The 25,341-nt window shown below is 48.4% G+C and overlaps 1 protein-coding gene across 1 annotated transcript; it reads left to right on the top strand.

The window, feature by feature from the left end:
- Positions 1 to 2,915: 2,915 nt before the first annotated feature.
- On the top strand, positions 2,916 to 22,555 carry AK7 (adenylate kinase 7). The gene is made up of 18 exons (XM_083166293.1): positions 2,916 to 3,173; positions 5,868 to 6,053; positions 7,150 to 7,258; positions 12,171 to 12,265; positions 12,396 to 12,506; positions 13,650 to 13,733; positions 13,902 to 13,990; positions 14,260 to 14,350; positions 14,445 to 14,522; positions 15,494 to 15,643; positions 16,725 to 16,853; positions 17,579 to 17,687; positions 18,069 to 18,197; positions 18,312 to 18,380; positions 19,575 to 19,772; positions 20,065 to 20,285; positions 20,604 to 20,762; positions 22,453 to 22,555. The coding sequence occupies exons 1-18, from the start codon at positions 3,087 to 3,089 to the stop codon at positions 22,489 to 22,491; spliced, it is 2,133 nt and encodes a 710-aa protein (XP_083022419.1). The 5' UTR covers positions 2,916 to 3,086; the 3' UTR covers positions 22,492 to 22,555.
- Positions 22,556 to 25,341: the final 2,786 nt, after the last annotated feature.

Raw genomic sequence — 25,341 nt, 5'->3', positions numbered from 1 at the left:
ACGGAGAAGGAAGGGAGGGACGCGAAGGGAGGAGAGAGCAGCAGCAGAAGGAAATCCTTCTGCCGCTGACCTCCTCAGCGCCGGGGGAAGTCGCTGGTCGCAGGAGCATGCTCCTGCGACCGTTAGGGAGTGCACACAGGAGCGCGCAGCTGGCGATTTATCGCCAGCAGCACTCCAAATCACTGGCAATATGGTCGCTCAGCCACTATCGCCCCCGTGTGTACACACCTTGACCCGACCGTTCCCAGGAACTCCAGACAGCGGTAGCTGTTGTATTCTACTGGCCACAGATCAAGGATGTAGTTCCGGCATGGTTCCCAGGATCTCTCCTCTGGAATTGGGCGCTGTGCATGTTGGTCAGGGTGACTGTATTTGCAGGGGCCCGCCAACGCACGTAGCACATTGCAGGGATGGGCTGCATTTAGTGCACCCAGTGCCAGGTGCTACAGTCACCTGCTTAGGGATGGCCATTTACATTCAATGATTCAAATTCATCGATGGTTTATGGCCGATGTTGAATACTTTTTGCCATCAATGGGGGAGAACCAGATGGTTTCCCTACATCGATGACAAAGCAAAACCGATGTTTTGTTCTCTTTCAAAGTGCCGGGACACAGAGCATAGCTCCGCCCACGACACCCGTGAAGCCCCGCCTATGTGTTTTGGTTGGCGCACAGGCCAATCACTCAAACATAATAGAGGACCATTGATATATAAAACTATCGATGGTCACCCATTGAATAGTTTTACTCTATCGATGGCCAGTTGCACTTTTTCCATCGATGGCCATCCCTACACCTGATCCTGGGCACTAATATGGCACCTAGATTGCATTGCAGATGTGATCACTGATAAATGGGCCCCTTGGTACTTAGTATAGATTTGTTCCTGTGTGTGTGTGTGACTATAAATGGGTTGTGGTGATTTGTTACATTTGTATACTCTATGTACCTATCTCGGTATCCAATTGATAGGTTGACATGACAATGTCGACATATCAAAAAGTTGACAAGAGTTTTTCATATTCTCTTCCCCCCCATTTTAATACTTTTAAATCAACATGGACTCTGATTGGGTAAAGGAGTGCTACACTAATTGGGGGTCTACGTCAGGGCCGAAACTAGGGTTTCCGGCGCCCGGGGCAAGGCAGTCTTTTGGTGCCCCCCCCCCCCCCCCCCCCCCCCTAGTGATGCTGCTGCGCGCCGAAATTTTCAGGGGGCGTGGCCTAATTTGGGGGCATGGCCTATAATCGCTGCTCTCCCGCGAGGCCACGCCCCCATTTTGCCGCTATGGGGGCATGACCCAGAGGCTCTGTGAGCCTCTAGCCATGCCCCCAGCCCCCTGGCTGCGGGAATAGACGCTGTGCGCATGCGCACAGCGTTTATTCCCAGCTGCTTAGTTAGCAGGTGACAGGGGGGACCGACCAAATGACGCCTTGTCCCTGGCGCCTGAGACCCCCCCCTCCCCACACAGTCCTCTCACCGTTGAAGCCGCAGCCGCATCTGTCCGTCTCCTACTAGCGCTGCGGCGGGAAGCGCTGATGACTTCAAAAAGACTTGCCGGACGCTGATTGGCTGAATTCAGCCAATCAGCGTCCAGCAAGTCTTTTCGAAGTCATCAGCGCTTCCTGCAGCAGTCCACATACCTGTCACCGGACCTCACAGCGCCCCTCACCTCCAGCTCCCGGTGCGCGTGACCCCCCAGCCCCCCCCTAGTTACGGCCCTGTCTACGTGCTTGGGTGATGACGTCTAAAACAAAAAAAAAACAGAAAAACTCATGTTGACTTTTTTCAATTTGATCTGTTGCTTGTGTCGACCTTTTTTTCGATGTCCATCTTGTGCTAGTTGCCCCATTTACTGTCTATAGACGTACTAATGCAGAAACCCCAGCCTACAGGGGATACACTTAGGCCGGTTTCACACACTCCGGCTCCTGCCGGACGGTGAAATCCCGCACGGCCAGGGAGCCGTGCCGCAAACAGTAGTTTATCATGGAGGGGATGGCCACAGCCCGGCAGCCGTCCCTTCCAGTGGTGGGATCCGGCTGCAACCGTGCGGCCGGGCCATGGCCGTCCCGTGTGAATGGACACAATAGTGTCCATCCACAACTAATGTGTGCGGCACGGCTCCCTGGCCGTGCGGGATTTCACCGTCCGGCAGGAGCCGGAGTGTGTGAAACCAGCCTTAGCATCTCGACAGGCAGAATCCTGGCATTCATTATACTGATGCCGGCATCCCGACTGGCTTCAGAACTCTGATGCTGGATTTACTCAGCGGTCAAGATGGCGATGCTGGAATTCCGACAGACTGCATTCCGGACAGTGAATATACGGTGCAGGTTGGGGTCAGGCCGGGGATGGATGGGTTAGGTTTAGGTACTAGTGAGGGGGGGGGGGGGGGGGGCAGACTTGGGGTTAGGCTGTGTGTGTGTGTGGGGGGGGGGGTAGTTAGGCTGATAGCTGGAGGTGTAGGTAAAGCAGTGGGGTGTGTGTTTGGGGGTGGGGGGGGGGGAGGCAGGTAGGCTACAGGGATGGAGGCTTAGGGGATGCTGGCATCAGTATTCTGAATACCGCCATCCATATGTATCTCGCCTACATATGCTGATCTAAATAGGTGACGGCATAGGTTTATACAACTGGGCTGTGGTATTTTAACTTATTTAATAAAAATGGGCGGTGTGCTCAGGGTAATTTATTCCCCCCTTGTCACCAAATGACTTACTTTCTCCTAAATTGCACTACAACAATGACTTTGGTTGCTATGGGATACAGCAGCACATTTATGTTCTGAAATAAGCCCCATGGCTGTGAGAGTGCAAATCACACGCAGTCAGGGTACACGGGGAAATTGTGTGGGTGTCGGTGATGGGTAGCAATCAGTAGTCAGACTCAGACTCAGCAGCAGCAACATCATCTTTAGGTGGCCGCGGCTCTGCCTGCAGCGGAAGGACCACACCGCATCTGGGGATCGTTTCCTTAGCAGCGACCTCGCTACCCTGTGTCTAGCCGCCGGTGGCACGCCCCCTAGCAACCTCTGTGTGTCATTAGCAACCAACAGGCAGCTGCCTGCCAGTACCAGCAAGCAACATGGCCGAGGAGGAGAACAGGACCGTCAGACCCAAAAGGATCTTTATTAACAGCCTCGACACGTTCGCTGCCAAGAACATCGGGCAGGTGAGGAAGAGTCCCGGGGCCAGCGTGCTGTGCGACAGCTGGGACGTCTGAGGGAGGGTGGTGGTGGGGTAGTGACTGCCTGTGCAGGGAGTGACGCCGTTGCAGGGTTTGGTTGTGTATAGTACATTGCTATTTGTTGTGTAACTTTGCAGCTTATAGTGCTGAGTGAGGCTTATATGTCAGAATGCATGCACCATGCATCTATTCCCATTAATTAGTTATAGTGTAGTGGCATCATACCCCTCTCTGCTATTTCTGTGGCACTAGCATGGTGCCTACTTACTTACCCTCCCAGAATGGCCTGGAGGCTCCCAAAAATTAGGCTCCCCGGAAAGGTTGGCAAGTTCCCCGTATACCACATGACATCCCCGCACCTCCATCGACCACTCACTACCAGAACACAAGTGGGCATACTGATGGGGACCGATACCGCTATTCACGCTGAATCGTGTTATTGTAGCCCTGCCCCTGCTGTACAGCACTAATGTACAGTACTGCATGGTAGGGGACAGAGCTATGATAGCGCAGTTGCATCCACTGATACACCTTTCTACACTCTGTACTTCACCCTCCCACGGCATGGGTAAACAATATGGTGCAGTATGCCCCAGTGGTGGCCACAATCGCGCCATTGTGGCCACGCCCCCACTCTGCAATGCCTGAAATACTGGCGTGGTCACAATGACGAGTTCGGAATGGCTATGCCCCTAAATACAGCCCCGCCTCTGGCCACGCCCCTTCACAGCATGCCCGCTGGCTCCACTCCCTGCTTCGTCAAGCTAGGTACCATCTCTCCGAGAGGGCAGCTGAAAAGTAGGCACCCTGATTTAGTATTAGGCATATGTGGCAAGTGACTATGGGTGACACATGTTGGGATGAGGTAGTGGTGCGGCACAGCATGCTCACTTGCATGATAGCCCGGTCCAATCTGTCTTGACGACATACAGTAGCACTTTTTGTGTTTCTCTTTCTTTTTTTATTTTAATGTACAGCTTTGTTCTTAAGAAATTAGCTGAAGCACACGTCATTGTCTTTGTTTAAATCTTCAATTTTTTAAGTGATCAATGAGTTGGATGTAACAGTCAACATTTTAAAACTTAAATTAGCAGCTTGGCAGCTCTTCCAACACACCCGTGGGGTGGCTGCCCAGTGTCAGTTTTTTTTTTGCGGTGTCGCCAGTAGCCCTCATCCCCAGTGTGCAGTACAGTTCAGTCAAAACTACAGAGAAGGAAGTCGCTGGAGGTGGCAGATCCATCTCCAGAGATGTAGCCGAGGTCTGGGCAGGCAGCAGGTTCAGCATATTTCTATTTTTTGTCGGGGAAGTCGCCTTCAACTGATAATATATTATCCAGCTCCATTGGCACGTTATGATACATACTGTATAACCCCATTTTAGGCAAAAAAATTGAATATCATCAAATAAGCTTTGGTCCATATCAGGAATTGGTTCTTTGTAAGCGTCACTGTAGGACACCGGAAGTTGTGTATCTTATGGCGTATGTGCGCAGTTTGAGTGGAGATGCTGTTTTTCCACTCTCTGTGTTCTCCCACTGAAGAGAAGAAGGGGTGCTCTTGCACATTGCCATTTACCCCGATCCGGCGGGTCTGGTCCTTGCACAGGAGTTGGGTTGTAATGTCCCTTGTTTTGCGAGATCAGTAAGCCCTAGTTTTTCATAAGGATCTTTCTGTCGATCTCCTTCAAAAGTAAAAGGGTGCTTTCAGAGAGTATGCATATATAGCATATTACCAAATGCAAACCAGCCCACAGCTGCACTGAATGACGCACCTACTATAATCTCTGGAGCCATATAGCTATTTTTTCCCAGCAATTATGTTGGCAATGGTTTCTCCATATACATGTATTGTTGTTGGCTCCTTTATGTTCTTTAACCCAGAATGCAACAGGTCCCCTCTGCCAGCCAGTTCCATTACATAGTATAGTAGCTGTTTGTATGGAAGGCTGCGTATCCATGGACTAGGAAAGAACTTTTGTGTGGCAACTGAAGTACCTCACTTGGCCAAAATGTATGCATGTTTTAATAATTCTCTCTTATTTGCACTTTTAACTAGTGCTCTTTTCGCTAGTATTTTAACTGCTACTCTTTCCTTACAAACTGCATCACTTTGGAGTATCATCCCTCTCTAAGTAGCAAGTGAATGTAAAGGTTTACACTGTAATGGGGCAGTGGTGCTCTCTTCTGTAATTTGCTGACCTGGTGGGATGCCTGGATGCTTTCTGCCAATTGTTGTTATAAATTGACTCTTTTTCTCTTTAATAAAACCAACAAATCTGTACCATTGTCTTTGTATGGCTGCTTTGCGTGACTTATTTTCCCACATCTTTTTCTCTTGAGGTTTTGTCTCGCTAGCCCAAATGCTGCATCCTTCCACTGGATCTTCAGCAATGGCCATGTTTCTCCTGTTTCTTCACTTGCCAAAACCTTGGACATTTGCTACATGATTTTAGGAACTGATCTATTTTCTTTTTCACAAATACTGCCAATTTATTCCAGCCTCTCTGTAAACCTGCAACCAATGCATTTCTTCTCACCTCATCTCTCACTGCCTGCGTTCTTTTCCTTCTCTTCTCCATCTCTTCTCCAGTTCTTGGGGTTGTGCGCAGCCAGGCAGCATATTGCAAATCGCTGAGTATTAAATCCCCCCCCCCCCTAAAAGTTTCTTCTTATTTTCCAGTATCTGTCAGGCTGCGTCGTTGGAGCTTCCCTTGAAGAAATTGAAGGAGAAGAAGAAGAAGAAGAGAAGCAGTCAGCAGAAGAGGATGCAGTGATCATTAAACCGAAACAGGGTCTCTTCCAGGTAGTAGGGACTCTGTCAAATCCTCTTGGCAAGAAGCTGAATTTTCCTGTGGAAACATATACGGTAAAGATTTTTCTTTGTTGTTGTGTTCTGTTGGTGATGTTATGGTGTATATAGCTAATTCTATGTTTACACTGCGGGTCACTGTAGAGACTGAACCAGCAGTGATGACAATCACTGTAACATCTGTCAGCAAATGGTTTCTCTAAACACGTTATGTACAAATAAACTGTTCTCCAGGCCTCATATCTTGTTGCCTAAAGCAATAGTCCCAGCAATAGCGTTTAGCAGGGATTTCATATAGTAAATTAGGCAGTGATGCAGGGTTTGTCATACACATAGGTCCCTGGGTCCAAAGTGCACACCATGCACCATATGTTATACTAAGCTCCCACATCAGTGCTGGACAATGCGGTGCAGATGCTATTTTGCCGGTGATTCGTGTATGCGTGGTAGAGAAATCACCGGGAACATGGCTAGGGGCCCATGTTCCAAGATACCTGTGGATGTGCTGTGTACTTCTGCAGAGTGCTAGAGTATACTCACAGCTGAACTGTGATAGAGGAAAGGACTTGCATGGAGATGACACACAGGCCCCATTCTCTTTAGTCAAGGGTAGTACAGTCAATTTGAGTAGGTACCTCGGCTGTCAATGGAGTTAGGTTCAGAACAAGTGTCGTTTAGTTAATTAAAATAATTATCCCTGATTGTACAGGACAGTGAGATACACTGACACTGGATAACTAAAGGATTTCAATGGATTTGGCAAACCACATTTGCCGACTCTTGGGATAGTGGGTAATTGGCCAGAGAGAGAAGCAGTGAGTGGATCCCAAGTGGAAATGTCATTTGCACCAGCAAGCCCCACCCACTGTGATACATTTTGCATCATTACACCTAAAACCTGCTGCATCATGATGATGCGATGTGTATCCTTGCCCTGCAGAGGGAAGCCTCGCATCAGAGTGACCTAATGTAAATTTCCAATTGCAATGCACAGTGGTTGTTCCCTGGCATGGCAAAGCAATGGAAGATGTTATCCCCTGGACTTTGCCCTTCTGGCATACAGCCTGTGCTGCCGCATTATTCTGCTTCTGTGAAATGCTAGCGCAGTGCAGCTAATTTTTAGACATGTTACATTCCTGTTTCTTATTTTTAGATCTCAAATAGAAAAGAACTATTAAGTCATCTTTTGGAGAGCGATGTCATCATTTACAACATTACAGAAGACCCCGGCCAGATCGATGAGGCTTCGTGGGCTGCATCAGGTGGGTGGATCTCTCATGCAGCAAAGAGATCTCAGCCGGGGTCAAACCCGGCCATTGCTAGGTGGAATACTTTCTATTTCCTCGGTCCTACATTGGAGCAGCAGCACAGTCTGTCTCATACAATGTGATGATCCTTTCAGCAGTTGGGTGACTGCATCCTTGGCGCTTGGCACGGGGCCTCAGCTGAACAGCCACCCGGCGTTCAGCGCACACGTTCAAAAAATGATACAGAATCAATGTGTTTGACAACTCTACGGAGTATATTCCCCTTTAGGGACTACTTTTGGATGTCCGCAGTGTTTAGTTGTCTCCAGTGGATGCAAGAGAAAATGGGATTTTTATACTGTGATTCCAATGATCCCAATGGGGGGCCACTAGGCACTTAGGGCCTGATTCAGACTTGCTTTGTATGTCCAGAGCCTAGTGAGCAGGTAGAGGAACGCCTTAGTTTCCTGGGGCCCCCCAGCGTTTCTATGGGTGTGGCCACTGTTTTTGTGGGCACGCCCATGAAGCGCTGGGCCACCCCGGAACGCCCCCTGTCTGTCAATCAGGCAGCGAGCGCCCCGATTAATGTAAATTTCACGCTGTGGGGGTTTGCACATGTGCATTAGCAGACCCCGACCATCGGGGCTGAATTCGCTGCTCAACCAGCAGCTCTGAATCGGCCCCTTACTCTGTTTATTCTGTCTTGTGCGGCTTGGTTGGAACTGAAGTGTCCGAGCACACTGCGTGGTTATAGGCGCTCACACCCCACTGACCCTCATTGCTGTGTTGGAATAAGCCTTCGGGGGGCCCGGGTCACTTTAGACAGGGGGCCCCCTCCCTCTTGTCATTACTGGCCACAATCTGCACAGGAGCATATTACACAGAGTAAAAACAGTATAAACTTGGTCAATGGGTTACTGCAGATATATATTGTGAAGATACGAGTTCTTCAATCACTCAGACACCGAGCAGATGAAACCAAAATATGGTTTATTTTTATCACAGCACACACAGGTAGATAAAGACAGGAACAAGAGGCAAATGTAGCATATAAACGTTATCGGGTAGCAGTCCAAAATGGCAGTCCTTGTAGCAGCCGTTCCAAAGCACAAAACTATCACTCCTCCACACAGCAGTGATAGCAGATAAGTCCACACGTCTAGGACAGTCCAAAAAATCTCCCTCCTGGCTTGTGTGCAAGTCATTTTAAAAACTTCTAAATTCCCACGGTGCACAAACCAAAAGTGGGCTTGCAGTGGATCTTGATTGGTGGATTCAAGAGTCAGGTATCACCCCCTCCCAGCTACTGCTGCTGCCCCCCCCCCCCCCCCCTGCTGGGGTCGGTTCCAGTAAGTCTGCTAGTGACCAGAGATATGCAAGGGAGTATCAATACAACGAACAATAACCAGCTGATTGCGTTATGTGCTGATCACCCCCTGTGAAGATTGTCCCTCAGCTATCACCCTCCTGTGATAGCAGGAACAATAGTATGGTAATTGGACATAACCTTTTGGTGAATTCTTTCCTGGGTATTTCCTGTCCGACCATATTTGGGCAACATACAGTCTAATACTATGGTTCTGGAAATACACACAGATTTGGGGGATAGAAACATCTATGGAGAATAAGAGGGTACAGACGGACTAAAAAAGTACATTAATCACTACACCTATTAAAATATAATAATTACAGTCTTACAGTGAGTCTGATAACTTCACATTCCTTCCCCTACTATTTTAGTTCCTGTACCAAGTTGTTCTGGAACCAATAACAACCTGTAGTGGGATGCAGAGCAGAGAATCTGAGGTTTGGATCTACCACCTGAGTCCCACAGAGTGACATCATACCAAACCCATCTTGTAAAAGGCGGCTGGTTTGCAGAAGCAGCAAGGGCAATCTCACAATATAAGTTATGCATGTTAACTAACAAGTGAGTTAGCAATCCCCCGTCCTCAAATGTTGGGTACCCCCCCTCTGCAACATCGTAAACTTTCACACCGGGCACACCTATAGGGCGTGCTAATACTTTTGTCTCTGGCACAATGGGGCAGGGAGCACTTTCCACCTCCCCCTCTTGCACAAGGAACAGCTGCCCAACAGCAGGCCAATATAGGGACTCTGGCCCTGGCACTTCCGCCACTCTGTCACATCCTTCCTCCCTCAAACCCAAACTAGGGGCATGGCAAATTTCACTACAGCATTTGGTCTCAATGCCCAGGGCTGAGGAGTGACCCTCCATCAGGAAAAATTCCGCTGGTGGCTGCAGGGCAAGCTGGTCCACGGCCAGTACTACCCCCTCAAAAGCCTGGGTCTCACCTGCCGCTTCCTCTGCGCAGTCCTCAGTCTCCAGGATAACCTCCTTCCCCAGCTGAATATGCTGGGCAGCCTGAAGCAAGACATCATCTGCGACTGGTATTCTTGTGGCCTGGATGTTGTCGGATACTCCTCTAATCACGGTGATCTCCTCTTGGACGCAGTCCTCATAGATCCCCTGGCAGCAGGTTAATAATTCTGCATCTCCCACCTCAGCAAAAGGGAAGCTGTAGTGCAGCTCCTCCCGGGGGGTCCTGGCTAACGGGCCCCACTTCCTTCACTTTGGGGATAACCTCCCCCAGTATAGAACACTGACCAGCTTCTTCCCTAGGCTGTGGGAGAAGCTGTTGCAGGCGGTGCTTTTCATCAGCCACCCTGCGACACTGGTCTCGCCATGCTGGGGTGTCCAGGAGCCTGTGATCAATCGCCACTTCCTCTGCCACAATAAAGCACTCCTCCAGACACTCCAATTGTTCCCACACACTCAGCTGTGCACCGAAATGGAGGATACATGCCCGATAATCGGTAAATGCTTTTGTAGGATCCCCCTGATCTTGAAGGATCTGCTGGATGATTTCCCTGCGCTTGCAGGATTGGACGGGTATACCTCGCAGCTGACATTCTGCTATCAGCTCATCCATACTCATTTCTTCCAGGGCAGTTAGGGGCCCCCCTGACAACGACCCTTCTCTTGTGGTAACAAATAATTCTGTGTCAGACCCCTCGGTTGTCTGCCCAGATTGCAGTAGCCCCTTTCTGGACCTTTCCTCTGGTTCTATCTGGGGCATCAATTTATTCTGGACTTGTCCTTCAGCCTCAGAATATTGTCCTCTTTGTAGCATCTGGGTAACTGTAGCAATCACTTCCTCTGTAAATTCTACAAACTCTGGCTCCCCCAGCAGATTCCACGAGGTGGCCTCACCTTTACAGTGCAGGAATGCATCCCCCAGGTAACACAACTTGTCCTGTATGCTGGATACTCTCCACCCGCTGATCATCTGCTGAGCTTCTTCCCAGTACTCCCAGATATACTGCATTTTTCTGACAATAAATAACAGATCCGGCTTCCCAGCCTGCCGATACACTGAAGAACCTCCATCCCTGAGCTCCTCTGCTCCAGGGGTCTTGAGGCATCGATTTTCTTTCCTTGGAAACATTTTCCCTTTCACAGGAATGACACCTGCTCACTTGCTGAACTTCACCTTAGTGCATTTTCCGTTTCCTTACATATGGTCTGATCCTCTGTTCTCTGTGCTTTCTGTGCTCGATGGTTGGTGTCTGAATGATCCCACTGTCGCTGCCGCCAAATGTGAAGAAATACGAGTTCTTCAATCACTCAGACACCGAGCAGATGAAACCAAAATATGGTTTATTTTTATCACAGCACACACAGGTAGATAAAGACAGGAACAAGAGGCAAATGTAGCATATAAACGTTATCGGGTAGCAGTCCAAAAATGGCAGTCCTTGTAGCAGCAGTTCCAAATCACAAAACTATCACTCCTCCACACAGCAGTGATAGCAGATAAGTCCACACGATACCTAGACAGAGTACAACCTCTTAGTCTAGGACAGTCCAAAAAATCTCCCTCCTGGCTTGTGTGCAAGTCATTTTAAAAACTTCTAAATTCCCACGGTGCACAAACCAAAAGTGGGCTTGCAGTGGATCTTGATTGGTGGATTCAAGAGTCAGGTATCACCCCCTCCCAGCTACTGCTGCTGCCCCCCCCCTGCTGGGTTTGGTTCCAGTAAGTCTGCTAGTGACCAGAGATATGCAAGGGAGTATCAATACAACGAACAATAACCAGCTGATTGCGTTATGTGCTGATCACCCCCTGTGAAGATTGTCCCTCAGCTATCACCCTCCTGTGATAGCAGGAACAATAGTATGGTAATTGGACATAACCTTTTGGTGAATTCTTTCCTGGGTATTTCCTGTCCGACCATATTTGGGCAACATACAGTCTAATACTATGGTTCTGGAAATACACACAGATTTGGGGGATAGAAACATCTATGGAGAATAAGAGGGTACAGATGGACTAAAAAAGTACATTAATCACTACACCTATTAAAATATAATAATTACAGTCTTACAGTGAGTCTGATAACTTCACATATATTATATATAGTAGGAGACCTCACAGACTCAGCGCTGCCTCTGATTTAAAACCCTCCCATGACGAGGGTGTCTGTGTGTGCGTGTACATGTGGTAGGGAATATAGAGTGTAAGCTCCACTGGGGCAGGGACTGATGTGAGTGTTAAAATACTATCTGTAAAGCGCTGCGGAATATGTGTGCGCTATATAAATAACTGGTAATAAATAAATAATAAATGTGTCAACCTTCCAGTTTTAAGTTGCTTTTCTAATGCTAATTCATTATGGGGCAGATTTATTAAGCTCGGTGAAGTGCTAAAGTGTCTGGTTTTTATCACCGGCCAATCAGCTCCTACCTGCAAAGTTACAGGCTTGGTTTGAAAAATGACAGGTGTGAGCTGATTGGCCGGTGATAAAAACCAGACACTTTATCACTTCACCGAGCTTAATAAATCTACCCCTATGTTCCTTATGCTGTTATATCATTCTGAGTAGAACTTTTGTTATTCCCCAGCGCTCCACACTGAGATTGAAAACTTTGACAGCCAAAAAATCTTTATATTGTTATCGACCGTTATGACCTGGGCGCGGAGCAGACCGCTGGATCCGGTATGTGATTTGCAGTCCTGTTTTCACCTCTTTGATACATATTCCAGTACAGCATTGTTGTTAGTGGTGATCACTACCACCCAATATACTGATCACGGGTATTACAGGACAAATTGCTGTTACTTTGTAGGATGATCCAGAAATCCCGTTCACTGAAGACGACTACAGGAGACGACGATGCCACACAAACTTTAAAGATCATTTAAGTGCTGAAAAGCTAATAATTAAGCTGGGGAAATCGGTGAGTATAAAATGACATAGGGTTGCACACAAGAGGCTGAGGAAGGGCAGGACAGAACATCATACAGAGAGGGGGTGGAGTAGTGGAAAGAGAAGGGATGGAGCAGCAGCCAGGGTGGAAGGTGGCGCATGACAAGGCAGCCTACAGAGAGAGGGAGGAGAGAAGTGGCAGTGGCTAGGGAGGGGGAGGAGCAGGGGGTTGAGTAGTGGATAGAGAAGGGATGGAGCAGCAGCCAGAGTGGAAGGTGGCGCAGGACAGGGCAGCATACAGAGAGAGAGGGAGGAGAGAAGTGGCTAGAGAGGGGATGGAGCAGCAGGGAGTGAGGGAGTTGGAGCAGTGGATAGAGAGGGGATGGAGCAGCAGGGAGGGAGGTGGAGCAGTGGAAAGAGTGGAATGGAGCAGCAGGGAGGGAGGTGACACAGTGGATAGAGAGGGGAATGGAGCAACAAGGAGTGTGGTGGAGTAGTGGCTATAGAGGGGAATAGAGCAGCAGGGAGGGAGTTGGGGCAGTGGATAAAGAGGGGCAGAGGAGTGGACAGAGAGGGGAATAAAGAAGCAAGGAGGGAGGTGGGGCAGTGCACAGAGAGGGGAATAAAGCAGCAGGAATCGAGGTGGGGCAGTGGTTAGAGAGGGGCGGAGCAGTGGATAGAGATGGGAATAAAGCAGCAGGTAGGGAGGTGGGGCAGAGGAGTGGACAGAGAGGGGAATGAAGCAGCAGGGAGGGAGGTGGAGCAGTGCACAGAGAGGGGAATGGAGCAGCAGGGAGGAAGGTGGAGCAGTGGATAGAGAGAGGAATGGAGCAGCAGGGAGGAAGGTGGAGCAGTGGAAGAGAGGGGAGTGGAGCAGCAGGGAGGAAGGTGGAGCAGTGGATAGAGAGAGGAATGGAGCAGCAGGGAGGAAGGTGGAGCAGTGGAAGAGAGGGGAGTGGAGCAGCAGGGAGGAAGGTGGAGCAGTGGATATAGGGGGGGAATGGAGCAGCAGGAAGGGAGGGGCAGCATGGCCGCAGAGATAAATCTGTTTCTGAGTGTAGTACAGATTGCAGACGTAGTTGTTCTGATGACCTTACTGAGCCAACATGAAATGTTATATTACACATACACCCTAATAACGCTGCTTGTTGTATCACACAATTTGCTTCCGCAGAACAAGGGCAAATTCTCAACATATGTGATTGCCTCCGGGCTGCCGTATGGGGCTGAAGAAGGAATCCTGCACGCATTCTTTAAAGTAAGTAACAAAAACATTAATTCTGCCGTGGGTATCTGTCCATGTGAATAGGAATGCAGGGTCAGAGATGAGTGTCCAGATTGGACAGATCTAACCATTTGGCAGTCAGGCTATGTCGCCCTATTGATATGTCGCAGGCACTTAATGGTCTATGCTTCGTGCTTGTAGGAAGCTTGGCTGGGAGTGACTCCAGCATTACCCGTCTTTGGAGAAGGACAGAACATCTTCCCGCTGATTCACATCACTGACTTGGCCGGGTAAATCATTCTGCAACATACAGCTATCTGTTTATACTAGCAAAACAACTGAGGGATACATATAGTTCTGAAGCAATGTATATAGAGTGAGATTTACCAGTCTCAGACATTTTAGGACTGGCATTGGATGATAGCAAAGTTACTTTGGATGTTTAAATGAGTGTGACTTGTACTGGACAGGTGAAGGGCGCTGTGTAAGCTCTACTTCTAGAATGCTTGGTAGTTACAGTTTTCCAGCTGTTACTGATATTGGCTGTAACCGGATCTAGTGTGATACAGAACATTGTGGACCGGAGGCCAAGGACCCACTATCTGGTTGCTGTAGATGATTCCATGCACACACTGGAGGAAATTATCAAGGTATATCTTTCTTACTCACCGACGGTGAGACGTTCCAATGATCTTTTCTGAACTGATTTTTCACCTAAACGTATTTCCTGCTTGTTCCTTGCAGTGTATCAGCAGCCACCTCGGCCCGGGGAAAGTGCAGAGAGTATCCAAGGAGATGGCGTTTCTGGATAAAGAGCTAACGGTTACTAGTTATTTGTTTTCTCTCCTGTACAATACCAGTGTGTCTTCTATACAGGTCTAGAGACCGTAGCTAGTGCGTTATTTCTAGACACATCAACGGCTTTACCCAGTCTCTTCTTGGAGGGGGTCCTTTACATATATCTGGTTTCCCAGTGATTATAGCTTAGAATTTTCCCTAACTTGTCTCAACATTCTAATGAGGAAACTCCATTCTCTGCTGACCGCTGCTCCTTGCTGTTCTAGGGATGGCCATTGTTGCCATTGCCATCGATGGCAGTAGTGCAACTGGCCATCGATAGTGGCATACTATGCAACGGATGACCATCCATGTTTTTACATATTGATCGTCATCTATTTTCTTTGACTGATTGGCCTGTGGGCCAATCAAAACATGGCGGCGGGGCTTTATGGGTGTTGGGGGCAGAGTTATGCTTCGTGTTCTGTTCCATGTTACCATTAATGGCTTGGAGCCATCAATGGGGAACCACCAATGTTTGCATTCCTGCCCTTCGGGAGGAACTTGGAAAGGGCCATCTGGGAAAGGGGGTAAAGCTTAGTGAGAAACTGTGGAGCTGGGCTAAGTTCTGTACTGCCTGCGCCATGGCGAACCTCTATCGGACCTTCACCATCGAGGGCAAAGCCACTGAATATCATTGGTTAACCAACAATGGCCAATGGCCAGTCATTTTACAGCAGAATAGATGTTATTAACCATTAGATGAGCCAATGAAGTAAACACAGTGGTCCTGATTCTGAGGTGCGTGCAATGTCGCTTTGGGTGCAGCAGGCAGATGGCTTTAGTACTGCGCATGCGTTTAAGTCTTGCAGTGAATTTGCGGCAATGGTCTCACAACAACTATGACAGACAGGATGTAGAGGCAGAGACAAGACGAAACCCATATTGGGGCTTTAAAGGGAAGTGGTGGCATATATCTGTAAGCAACCGTGTAACCGATGTGTGTCGTGTTACAGCAACTGGAGATTGACCATTTGCTGGTGGACCTGCGGATGGAAGCTGTATTCCTGAAAGAGAACTTCAATGTTAACTGGGTGTCTCAGAATGGACTGATAGAGAATATCGAGCTGATCATCAAAGAGTATAAGCAGAGCCGAGGACTTCTGGTAAGTGTGTATGTGTGTGTGTGTTGGGCTTTACCACCATGACTACTGGTGCCCAGGGCTTTACCACTATGACTACTGGTGCCCAGGGCTTTACCACCATAACTACTGGTGCCCAGGGCTTTACCACCATGACTACTGGTGCCCAGGGCTTTACCACTATGACTACTGGTGCCCAGGGCTTTACCACCATAACTACTGGTGCCCAGGGCTTTACAACCATGACTACTGGTGCCCAGGGCTTTACTACTATGACTACTGGTGCCCAGGGCTTTACCACACTGACTACTGGTGCCCAGGGCTTTACCACCATGACTACTGGTGCCCAGGGCTTTACCACACTGACTACTGGTGCCCAGGGCTTTACCACACTGACTACTGGTGCCCAGGGCTTTACCACCATGACTACTGGTGCCCAGGGCTTTACCACACTGACTACTGGTGCCCTGAGCTTTACCACACTGACTACTGGTGCCCAGGGCTTTACCACTATGACTACTGGTGCCCAGGGCTTTACCACACTGACTACTGGTGCCCAGGGCTTTACCGCCATGACTACTGGTGCCCAGGGCTTTACCACACTGACTACTGGTGCCCAGGGCTTTACCACCATGACTACTGGTGCCCAGGGCTTTACCACCATGACTACTGGTGCCCAGGGCTTTACCACCATGACTACTGGTGCCCAGGGCTTTACCACCATGACTACTGGTGCCCAGGGCTTGCTCCATTGGGTGCCATCTTTGCGATAATTAACCCTATCCAGGTTTATTTAAACCCCACTGTAGTTATACACCCCCACAATAATTAGGCACCTCCTATTCTATTATAAGTAGCTTAGATCTGTATATCAAATATATTATTAAAACAAGCATCCGCCCAAACTAGGTGTTAACGTTGAACCCTGTCTCCTCACCTAGCAGGACTTCATGGTCCAATTGTGTAACACACGCCCTTCTGATTGGACCGGCTCCGCTTAGAGATTCAAAACCTCAGCCTATAGTATCCTGTTTTACAAAAGGAAATGTTGGGCTGTATGTATGTGTTGTACGTTGACTCATCATTGATGTTATCTTCTATGTAGCCTATACGCATCTGCATTCTTGGCCCTCCAGCGGTGGGGAAAACAACCGTCTCAGAGTTACTGTGCAAACACTACAAACTGCACCATATCCATGTAAAAGATGTTATTGCAGACGCCATTGCTAATCTGGTAGGTTCATGTTGGTTGAATTGTGTCATTTTAAAGCTATATTTTGCCTGAATCACACTGCATAAATTAAAACTGATATGCCTTATAGAATATATGATCTTCGTTTCATAAAGATATTATCATGGTGTGTAGAACTTTATACCACTGATCTGTGCTGCTGGGAACTCTGATCCTTCCACTATACAACTCTCAGTCTGTGGCTTCCTGCTGTCTCCATTCCCCTCCTCACATCATGTTACTGCCCCTGTCACATCCCTCATCTCCTGATATACTCTGTGCTGCTGGGGACCCTGCTCCTCCCACTATATAACTCTCAGCCTGTAGCTTCCTGCTGCCTCCATTCCCCTCTTCACATCATGTCACTGACCCTGTCACATGCAGCCCTGTCCTCACTGACACATCACTCATCTCCTGACATACTCTGTGCTGCTGGGGACCCTGCTCCTCCCACTATATAACTCTCAGTCTGTGGCTTCCTGCTGCCTCCATTCCCCTCCTCACATCATGTCACTGCTCCAGTCACATGCAGCCCTGTCCTCCCTGACACATCCCTCATCTCCTGACATAATCTGTGCTGCTGCGGATCCTGCTCCTCCCACTATGTAACTCTCAGCCTGTGGCTTCCTGCTGCCTCCATTCCCCTCCTCATATCATGTCCTTTTTGGAAAACACCAGTAAATCTAACCACATCTTAAACGCTCCTCTGGTATTCTCTCTGTGCATAGGAAAGACTGGTGAAGTCCCCACCAGAAGAGGAAGAGGAGGGAGAGGACGGGCCGGAGGCATGGCAGGAGCTGCTGGACTCTGTGAGAGAGAACATGGAACAGAATGGAGGTATTTGGCTGATGTGTTCTGTGTTGTTATACACAGTAGGGACAATACTGTTCTATTGCAGGCATGCCCAACCTGTGACTCTCCAGCCATTGTGAAACTACACATCCCAGCATGCCCTGACACTGTTCTAGCATTCCCTAATCACAAAACTCTAACAGGGCATGCCGGGCAATGTAGTTCACAACAGCTAGAGAGCCACAGGTGGACCAGGCCTGTTTTATTGTTATGCCCCTAGTGGTGAATACAAGAAGGGATAATGTCTGTCGCTGTAAATGATAGCGTTTCCCACTCTGTGGATCTGTGGGCAAATGAAGACTTCACAGTCCTTCACATATGGTACTTAATATATGTCCTCATTTATGGTCTTGTGATCAAACACAGGGAATCTGGATGACAGCTACGTGATCAGGTTCATGAAGGAGAAACTGAAATCTATGCCGTGCCAGAACCAGGGTTATGTCCTTGACGGATACCCTACAACCTACGAACAAGCAAAGGAGCTCTTCCAATGTACGTAACAGCCCGGCCCCTGTGGACATGCAGGGATTGTCTCCTGGAGGGTTATGGGACCATTGTGCGTGCACAATATGACAGTTTGACCTAAATTCTACTTGTTGTTCTTAGCGGAAGATGGAGAAGAAGAGGAGGAGAGCAGAGGAAAAGTGCCCCGCTTTGATAAAACCATCACCCCAGGTGTGTTTCCCATGGAAGAGGTTCTAGGTCAGAGTTTACCAAACTCTGTTACTACAGTACAGGTTTTCAGGATATCCATGCTTGAGGACAGGTGACTTAGGTTATTCTAATTCATTCGCTCCCCCGTGCGATGTTTGGCACCTGCCCGCCGGCTTCCCGCACAGGGCGCCCGCAGTCCTAAGCCACCATAGAGGTGTCTTAGGTCTGCAAGCGCTGTAGAAATGTCGAATGATTTCCTTCCCGAACGCAAGTTGCAAATGGATGTTTATCGCGTGCGGTGGATCGGGGGGTGGGTGGCCATGCTGGCGGTAGGTGGAATTTGGTGGACTCGCAAGTCTGCAAAATTCGTAGCCTTGTGAATCAACCAGAATAAAGTCCTTAATTAATAGCTCAGTCAATTGGATTTAACGATTTGGAATCAAGCTTGGATATTCCGAAAATCTGGCCTGTAATGCGGCCTGCATCTATGCATATATGCAAGTGGAAGGAGTCTGTCTTGTGGGAAAGATGACAGATGACAATCGACTGACTGGAGTTTTCCCAAACTCTACCATTACAGTCCAGGTTTTAAGTAAATGCATGCTTTAGAACAGGTGACTTAATTAGTACCACAATCAGTTTAAGCACCTGGTGTCAAGCATGCGCGGTGTATCCTGGACTGCAATGATAGAGTTTAGGAAACTTTGGTTTAATCTACAAACTCTTCAAATCCAGTCCTCGGAGAAACGCTAACAGTGCATGTTTTCTGGATCTTCCTGCTAGATGGAGAGCAGGTGTATTTATTACTGACAGACACACCTGGTAAAATATGGACTGTTGGGGTCTCCTGAGGACTGGATTTCATAAGAACTGATTTAGGGGAATACATATACAGTATAGAGTATGACCAGTAGTCAGAATACGCCATCACCCTCGTATGTAATAAGGAGGGAGGGCCCTTTACAGACCAGCATACACATGTACTTCCGATTTGACGCTTGTGCTTGTCCATGAATATATTTCCAGAATGCACGTGATGGTTTCTCCCTGGTCTAATACTGAGGGGTTTGCTTGTTTTATAAATATTGTGTTGTAACTGAAAAATGTCCAAAAATCCATTAGCAGGAGGCCACCAGTGGTCATCCCAAGATGGATTCCATACACTGAATACGGACTGACTTCCTTTACATCCGTCACTGTTCTATCTGCTTGCAGAGTACGTTATTTCATTGAATGCATCTGATGAATTCCTCAAAAAGCGTGTGATTAACCTCCCGGAGAGCGTAGTCGCTGGAACAGACTACACCCAGGACCGGTTTCTGCCAGCCCTAGCCACGTTCCGGGAATTAAACACCGAAGACGAAACCGTCCTGAACTATTTCGATGAGGCTGAAATCCACCCCCAGCATATCGGTGAGTCACAGGAATAACCTACCGGCTAACCCGCTACATTGTGCCATGAGTTGATGGATTGTCTGCACTCTTCTCTTTCTAAAAGCAAATTGTGTTACGACAAAGGACGTAGCAAAGAAGAAGTGGTTTTGTTTCCATTCTGTCATGTGTAATCCCCTATGAAATGACATTGCACTGGCTGGCCATGCTACGTGGTGCGCTGGCTATGGCTTGGGGAGTAGAAGTATAATTCCTCATATTAGGCTATTAAGAGCATTGCGCCAGATCTAACACCAGATTTTGGTCCCCACAGATGTCACTAAAGATGATGACCCGTTGTACAGAGACATCTTAAAGGAGATTATTAAGGCTGTTGGGGAACCTCGGAACTACGGCTTAACCCCAGAAGAGTTGGCGGAGCTGGAATTGAAAGAGGCGGAGAAAAGTCTGGCTCAGCAGGCGGAAAGAAAAGCTGAAGTGGAACGGAGGGAGGTGGAGGAGGAAGCAGAGAAGATCGCTCGCTGGGAGGAGTGGGTAGGTCAGGCCCTGCAGATTGGATACCACCAAGCCATCTGTTCTGTACTCTCATAGTTGGGTCATTTTCTAAGAAAGTCTACTCCCCTATGGCGTCCTATAAAATGATAGACCAAATCTGATTGGTTGCTATGTTAAACCAGGGTTCAAGAGACCACAGTACAAGTGGTACAGTATTTGGATAGGTCCTCGAGCAGATGCCCAAGTAATCTAACATTTCTAAGTAACTTGCTGATGTCCTCTATGGACATCTGTGATGTCTCTGGTACGGCATTGATACATGTGTGTTCTATATGTATCCTCTTCTAAATATTACAGAACAGCCGCCTAGAAGAGGTCAAACGCCAAGAACAAGAATTGCTGGAGGCCCAATCAGTCCCTTTAAGAAATTATTTGATGAAGAATGTCATGCCAACGCTGATCGAGGGACTGAACGAGTGCTGTAAGGTCAGACCGGACGATCCTGTGGATTACCTGGTGAGATTCCTATGTCTTTAAAACCATAAAAAAGGTTTACGTAGGGACAAACACATGTTCTAGATTTCCAAAGGACATATGGGGGCAGATGTATTAATCTGCCCCTAACATTTTTAAAATAACGGTCCCCGCTTCTCCTGCATAACGTGGAGAATCTGGCACCTGTAGCGGCCAAATGTATTAACCCCCCCCAGCGCCGATACGGAGAGCCGTTATGCCCAGCATTAACAGCTCTCCTTATCGGCGCCCCCAGCGTCCCTGCGCATGCGCGATCTTCCTTTCTCCCTGTCCTCTGGTGCGCAGCCCGGAGCCAGCAGCAGCGCTAGCGTTGTCCCTGCAGTGGGGATAGGATAACGCTAGCTATGAGCTGGCAATGCGGCCAGGGGGATTTGACGCCTAGGCGGCTGTTAATACATCGCCCTGGCCACTAAATACTGGGGGGGGGGGGGGGATTATAGGGGACAGTCCCTAGCACACGTGACGTGCGCTGTTAATTTTTTTTTTTTTAAACGTAATCCCCCCAGTTAACCAGCATTAAGTGCAGAAATGCACTGAACGCTGGTTAATACATCTGCCCCATGGTCTATATTTCCGAGTTACACCAGACAACTGCTCGGGATTTGCAGAGTTCTCTCTCCCTAGGAGTTTATATCCCTGATAATAGCCCTGCTTTCGCTATACTGCCAGCTTTCAACATATGAATTTGTCTTGTATGCAGTAATAATTAGTGATACTTGTCGTCAGGGCTATTTTTCAGTAGGCTCCAGCAGGAACTGAGGCCCTTATTCTAGTTCACTCTTTCTGACAAAATATTTCTTAGATGGACAAAACCATGTGCACTGCAGGTGAGGCAGGTGTTACTTGTGCAGAGATAATTATATTTGGGTGGGGTTTTACACCCGCCTCACCTGCAGTGCACATGGTTTTGTCCATCTAAGAAATATTTTGTCAGAAAGAGTGAACTAGAATAAGGGCCTCAGTTCCTGCTGGAGCCTACTGAAAAATAGCCCTGCTTGTCGTATATGAGCTAAGAAGATTCGCATCAATCTTCTCCACAAAGGGGTCTGAGCCGGGTTCGACCCGTGTACAAATTCTTGGGTGTGACCCGGTATTGCATTGTCAAAGGGGTATAAAATACATAATGAACCAGAGCACTACACTGGGGACTTTCTAAAGTGTTTCTATTGGGCCCACAAAGTCTGGCTACGTAAATATCTATCTATCTATCTATCATGTTAACAGCTCCTCACCTCTATGACGTGAAGTACCACCAGTGACCACTAGAGGCCACTCGACGTACTAAAGGTGACCATGCACTACTGTGATGTCCTGCAGCTGTGTACGGCCATCCGATCCCCCTTGAGCAGGTCCTTCTGCATGTGATATATCGCATGCCACCCCGTTTCCATCAATCAAACTGGTTTTGCCATGTAAATGATTGCCGCTTTAAAAAACTGGAGATTTCTTACCACATCTCTCACTTTCTGAATCTCTCATCCTATTACATTTCCCCCACTGTCTATCCTGCTAACATTTTGCCTAGTAGCAATGGCCAAACACTGCTCCGCACAGATCGCCAAGCGCACATCGCGGGTGCGCAGCGATGTGTGCTGAGCGATCCGTGCTTAAGATTTAGTAGCATATTATCATACAAAATGCAAAATCTCTTACATGTGTATTTCTGTTACAGGCAGAATATCTTTTCAAGAACAGTCCTCAGATACAGTAATGATATGTTTTATATACTGTATACAGTGGTTCCCTGTTCAATAAAATATTTTCCCATCAAAGAACATACAGCATAAAGTCTGTTTCTTCAGAGGGAGTTCTCATGCCCTCACTACAGGACGGTCACCCTCTGGGTGTCATACACTCAGCAGTATATACGCAGGATGAGACACAGGGGTATAATGCTGTGGTATAGGGGTTTAGTTATACCTGTGCATGTTATGTGTTGCAGGTACTGTATGCCTTCTCTCTTCTGTATTATCGTGGTGAACTGTGCAAGATGACGCTGGCGCTTCTGTCTGCTAGATACAGCGCCGGTGTGCCCCAAAATATATGAGCAGTCATTGGCACTAACCATCACCGCAGCAGCAGATATTGATGTTAAGAACTAGTTATAACCGTGGCTCTTAACCTCAACCCTCAAATATCCCCAACAGGTCATGTTTTCAGGATTTCTGTCAATAGAAGCAGGTAGATTTTTTTTGTGACCCAGCAAATTAGTTTAGCTCACCTGTGCATGATTAAAGACATCCAGAAAACATAAACTGTCATTGGTGGTACTTGAGAACTGGAGCTGAGAACCTCTAAAATAGAAAAATTTCAAATGAGAAAATATAAAGGTGTCGGTACCGTCTTCCTCTGAGGGCAGTGGCAAACGCAGGATTTTCAGAAGGGGGTTTCCAGAGGGGCGGAGCAAAGCACGGAGATGGACACTTAGGTGACCCAGTATATGCCGGGTCAGTTAAAGTATTATAGATAGACCAAATGTATATAAATAATAATAATATTAATAATATATATATATATATATATATATATATATATATATATATATATATACATACACACACACACACACATATATATACACACACACAGGGGCGTCAACAGCAGTGTAGACCCCTGGGCATAGTAATGTATTGGGGCACCTACCGATTCTCCAGCGGTAGGGGTGGGGGAAGCTTTGATGTTCTACGGGTGGTAGGGGGTATTATATCAACCGCTCAGCATGTAGGGCCTGGATCAGTAATTTCCAATAATTACCCCTTTACTGCACAGATGGTGGGAGATGGGGTGGGAGAAGGGGGCATTGGGCTGAATGAAGGGGCCCTGATACATAACTTTCAGGGTGGTAGAGGATGTTTAATACGCAGAGGAGGGGTATATAGTGGAGTGGGCTTATTATTCACAATTTTCTGGTGGGAGGACAGCTTGCTTGACTGCAGATATCTCCAGTTCCCAGAAATAGATTTCTTAGATTTTAATGGCATTAAAAAGTAGAGAATCCCACCTACCAAATGGTACTGGGGACTAGGGGATCAGAGTTCAGGAGGCAGAGCAATCTACCAACGAGTATATAAAACTACATACCAGGTGTGTGGAGCTGGAGCAGTAACCAGTCCTAGGCTGATAGCTGAGGGTCCCCTCTTTCCATGGGTACAAGAATTTTGAAAATCGGCCCTTGGGAACCGGAGATATCTGACTTCAAAGCACTGGTCCCCATCCAAGCCTGTTGATTGCTCTTCCCAGTCAGATATTTCAGGTTCTGTCTGACTTAGAGTTTTTCTGAGGGTAGATTCCAAAAGCTGGGACTCTTCCCCTTTGATGGACACTAGTAGCTTGTCTCTCCTGTTCCCAGAACCAGAGGCTGAAGTCAGATATCTCCGGTTCCCAAGGGCCGATTTTCAAAATTCTTGTACCCATGGAAAGAGGGGACCCTCAGCTTTCAGCCTAGGACCCTTAGACTCCTGGGGGGGTTTCTGGGTACTCAGAAACCCCCCCTGCGTGCGCTACTGGAGGGGGATACGTTTAGCATCTTAGGTACCAGGATGCCAGCGTTCAATATACAGGTTGAGTATCCCTTATCCGAATTGCACAAGCATTTTGGATGAGGGATTATTCTGAATATTTTTTTGGGAACATTCTCACTTGGTACCCTGGCTGTCCTCCAACGGTCCCCTGGGGTCCACGGCGGCAATCGCATTCCTCTTCAGCTGCATCCCTGGTCCCAAGGATGCATTGCTGGGGTGCACAGTTGACGTCACCAACATACCCACGCAATGCATCCTTGGGATATGCATAGGCGTGCGCACAGGGGGTGCCGGGGGTGCACAGGCACCTTCTAATGACCGCTTGCACCCCCCACACGAGTGCACGCAATATGTAGCTTCCAGCAACAGCAGCACCCGGTTACTGCCTGGCGGCGGTCAGGACTTCATTACCTGCCTGCTGCCGCAGGCAGCAGACCGGGATGGGTGTTGACGCTGCGAACCCGGCTTCTTTGAATATCAGCCCCGCTCACGTCCCCGGCACAGATTACACTGTCACAATCCCACCTGGAGCCGGCGTTGATTATGACGAGTCCCAGCGTAGGGGTTTGGCCCCCCCACAGACCATGTTGAGAATCAGCGGGGGTGAACCGGCGATGATGAGACGGGATATCAGGACCTGGCTGCTCCCCCCTCCCTGTCCCGGCGCCTGTCATGGTACGATCCAGCGTGGGACCAGGAGGACATGGCAGCCCGCCTCCAGCCAGTGTTGAGATCCAGGACTTGGCAGCTCCCTCCCCCGGCATCTGTCACGATGAGACCCAGCAAGTGGAGAAGGGCAGGACTTGGCGGTTCCCTTCTCTGCCCTCCCCAGCGACAATGTGATTTTCAACAGTAATAGCTGAGGTGCTGCAATGTGTGTGACCCTGATAAGCTAAATGACAGGTCAGTGCTGCCACCACCCATCCCTAGCCCAGTGCCCAAACCCCCCCCCCCCCTCTAGCCAGCTGCCCTAGCCCAGTGCCCCCCCCCCATCTAGCCAGCTGTCCCCAGCCCAGTGCCCCCATGTAGCCAGTTGTCCA

This window comes from Crinia signifera, chromosome 12 (assembly GCF_055691185.1).
Source record: "Crinia signifera chromosome 12, ASM5569118v1, whole genome shotgun sequence".
NCBI classification, from domain to species: Eukaryota; Metazoa; Chordata; class Amphibia; order Anura; family Myobatrachidae; genus Crinia; species Crinia signifera.
This window is presented reverse-complemented; position numbering and strand designations above follow the sequence as displayed.

Bases quoted from the DNA above. Each gene is read 5' to 3' on its own strand.
- AK7 (XM_083166293.1), top strand. From the start codon at position 3,087: ATGGCCGAGGAGGAGAACAGGACCGTCAGACCCAAAAGGATCTTTATT. The intron at 16,854-17,578 runs GTAGGTTCATGT...CTCTGTGCATAG, and splicing joins CAGACGCCATTGCTAATCTG to GAAAGACTGGTGAAGTCCCC. The intron at 20,763-22,452 runs GTGAGATTCCTA...TTTCTGTTACAG, and splicing joins ACGATCCTGTGGATTACCTG to GCAGAATATCTTTTCAAGAA.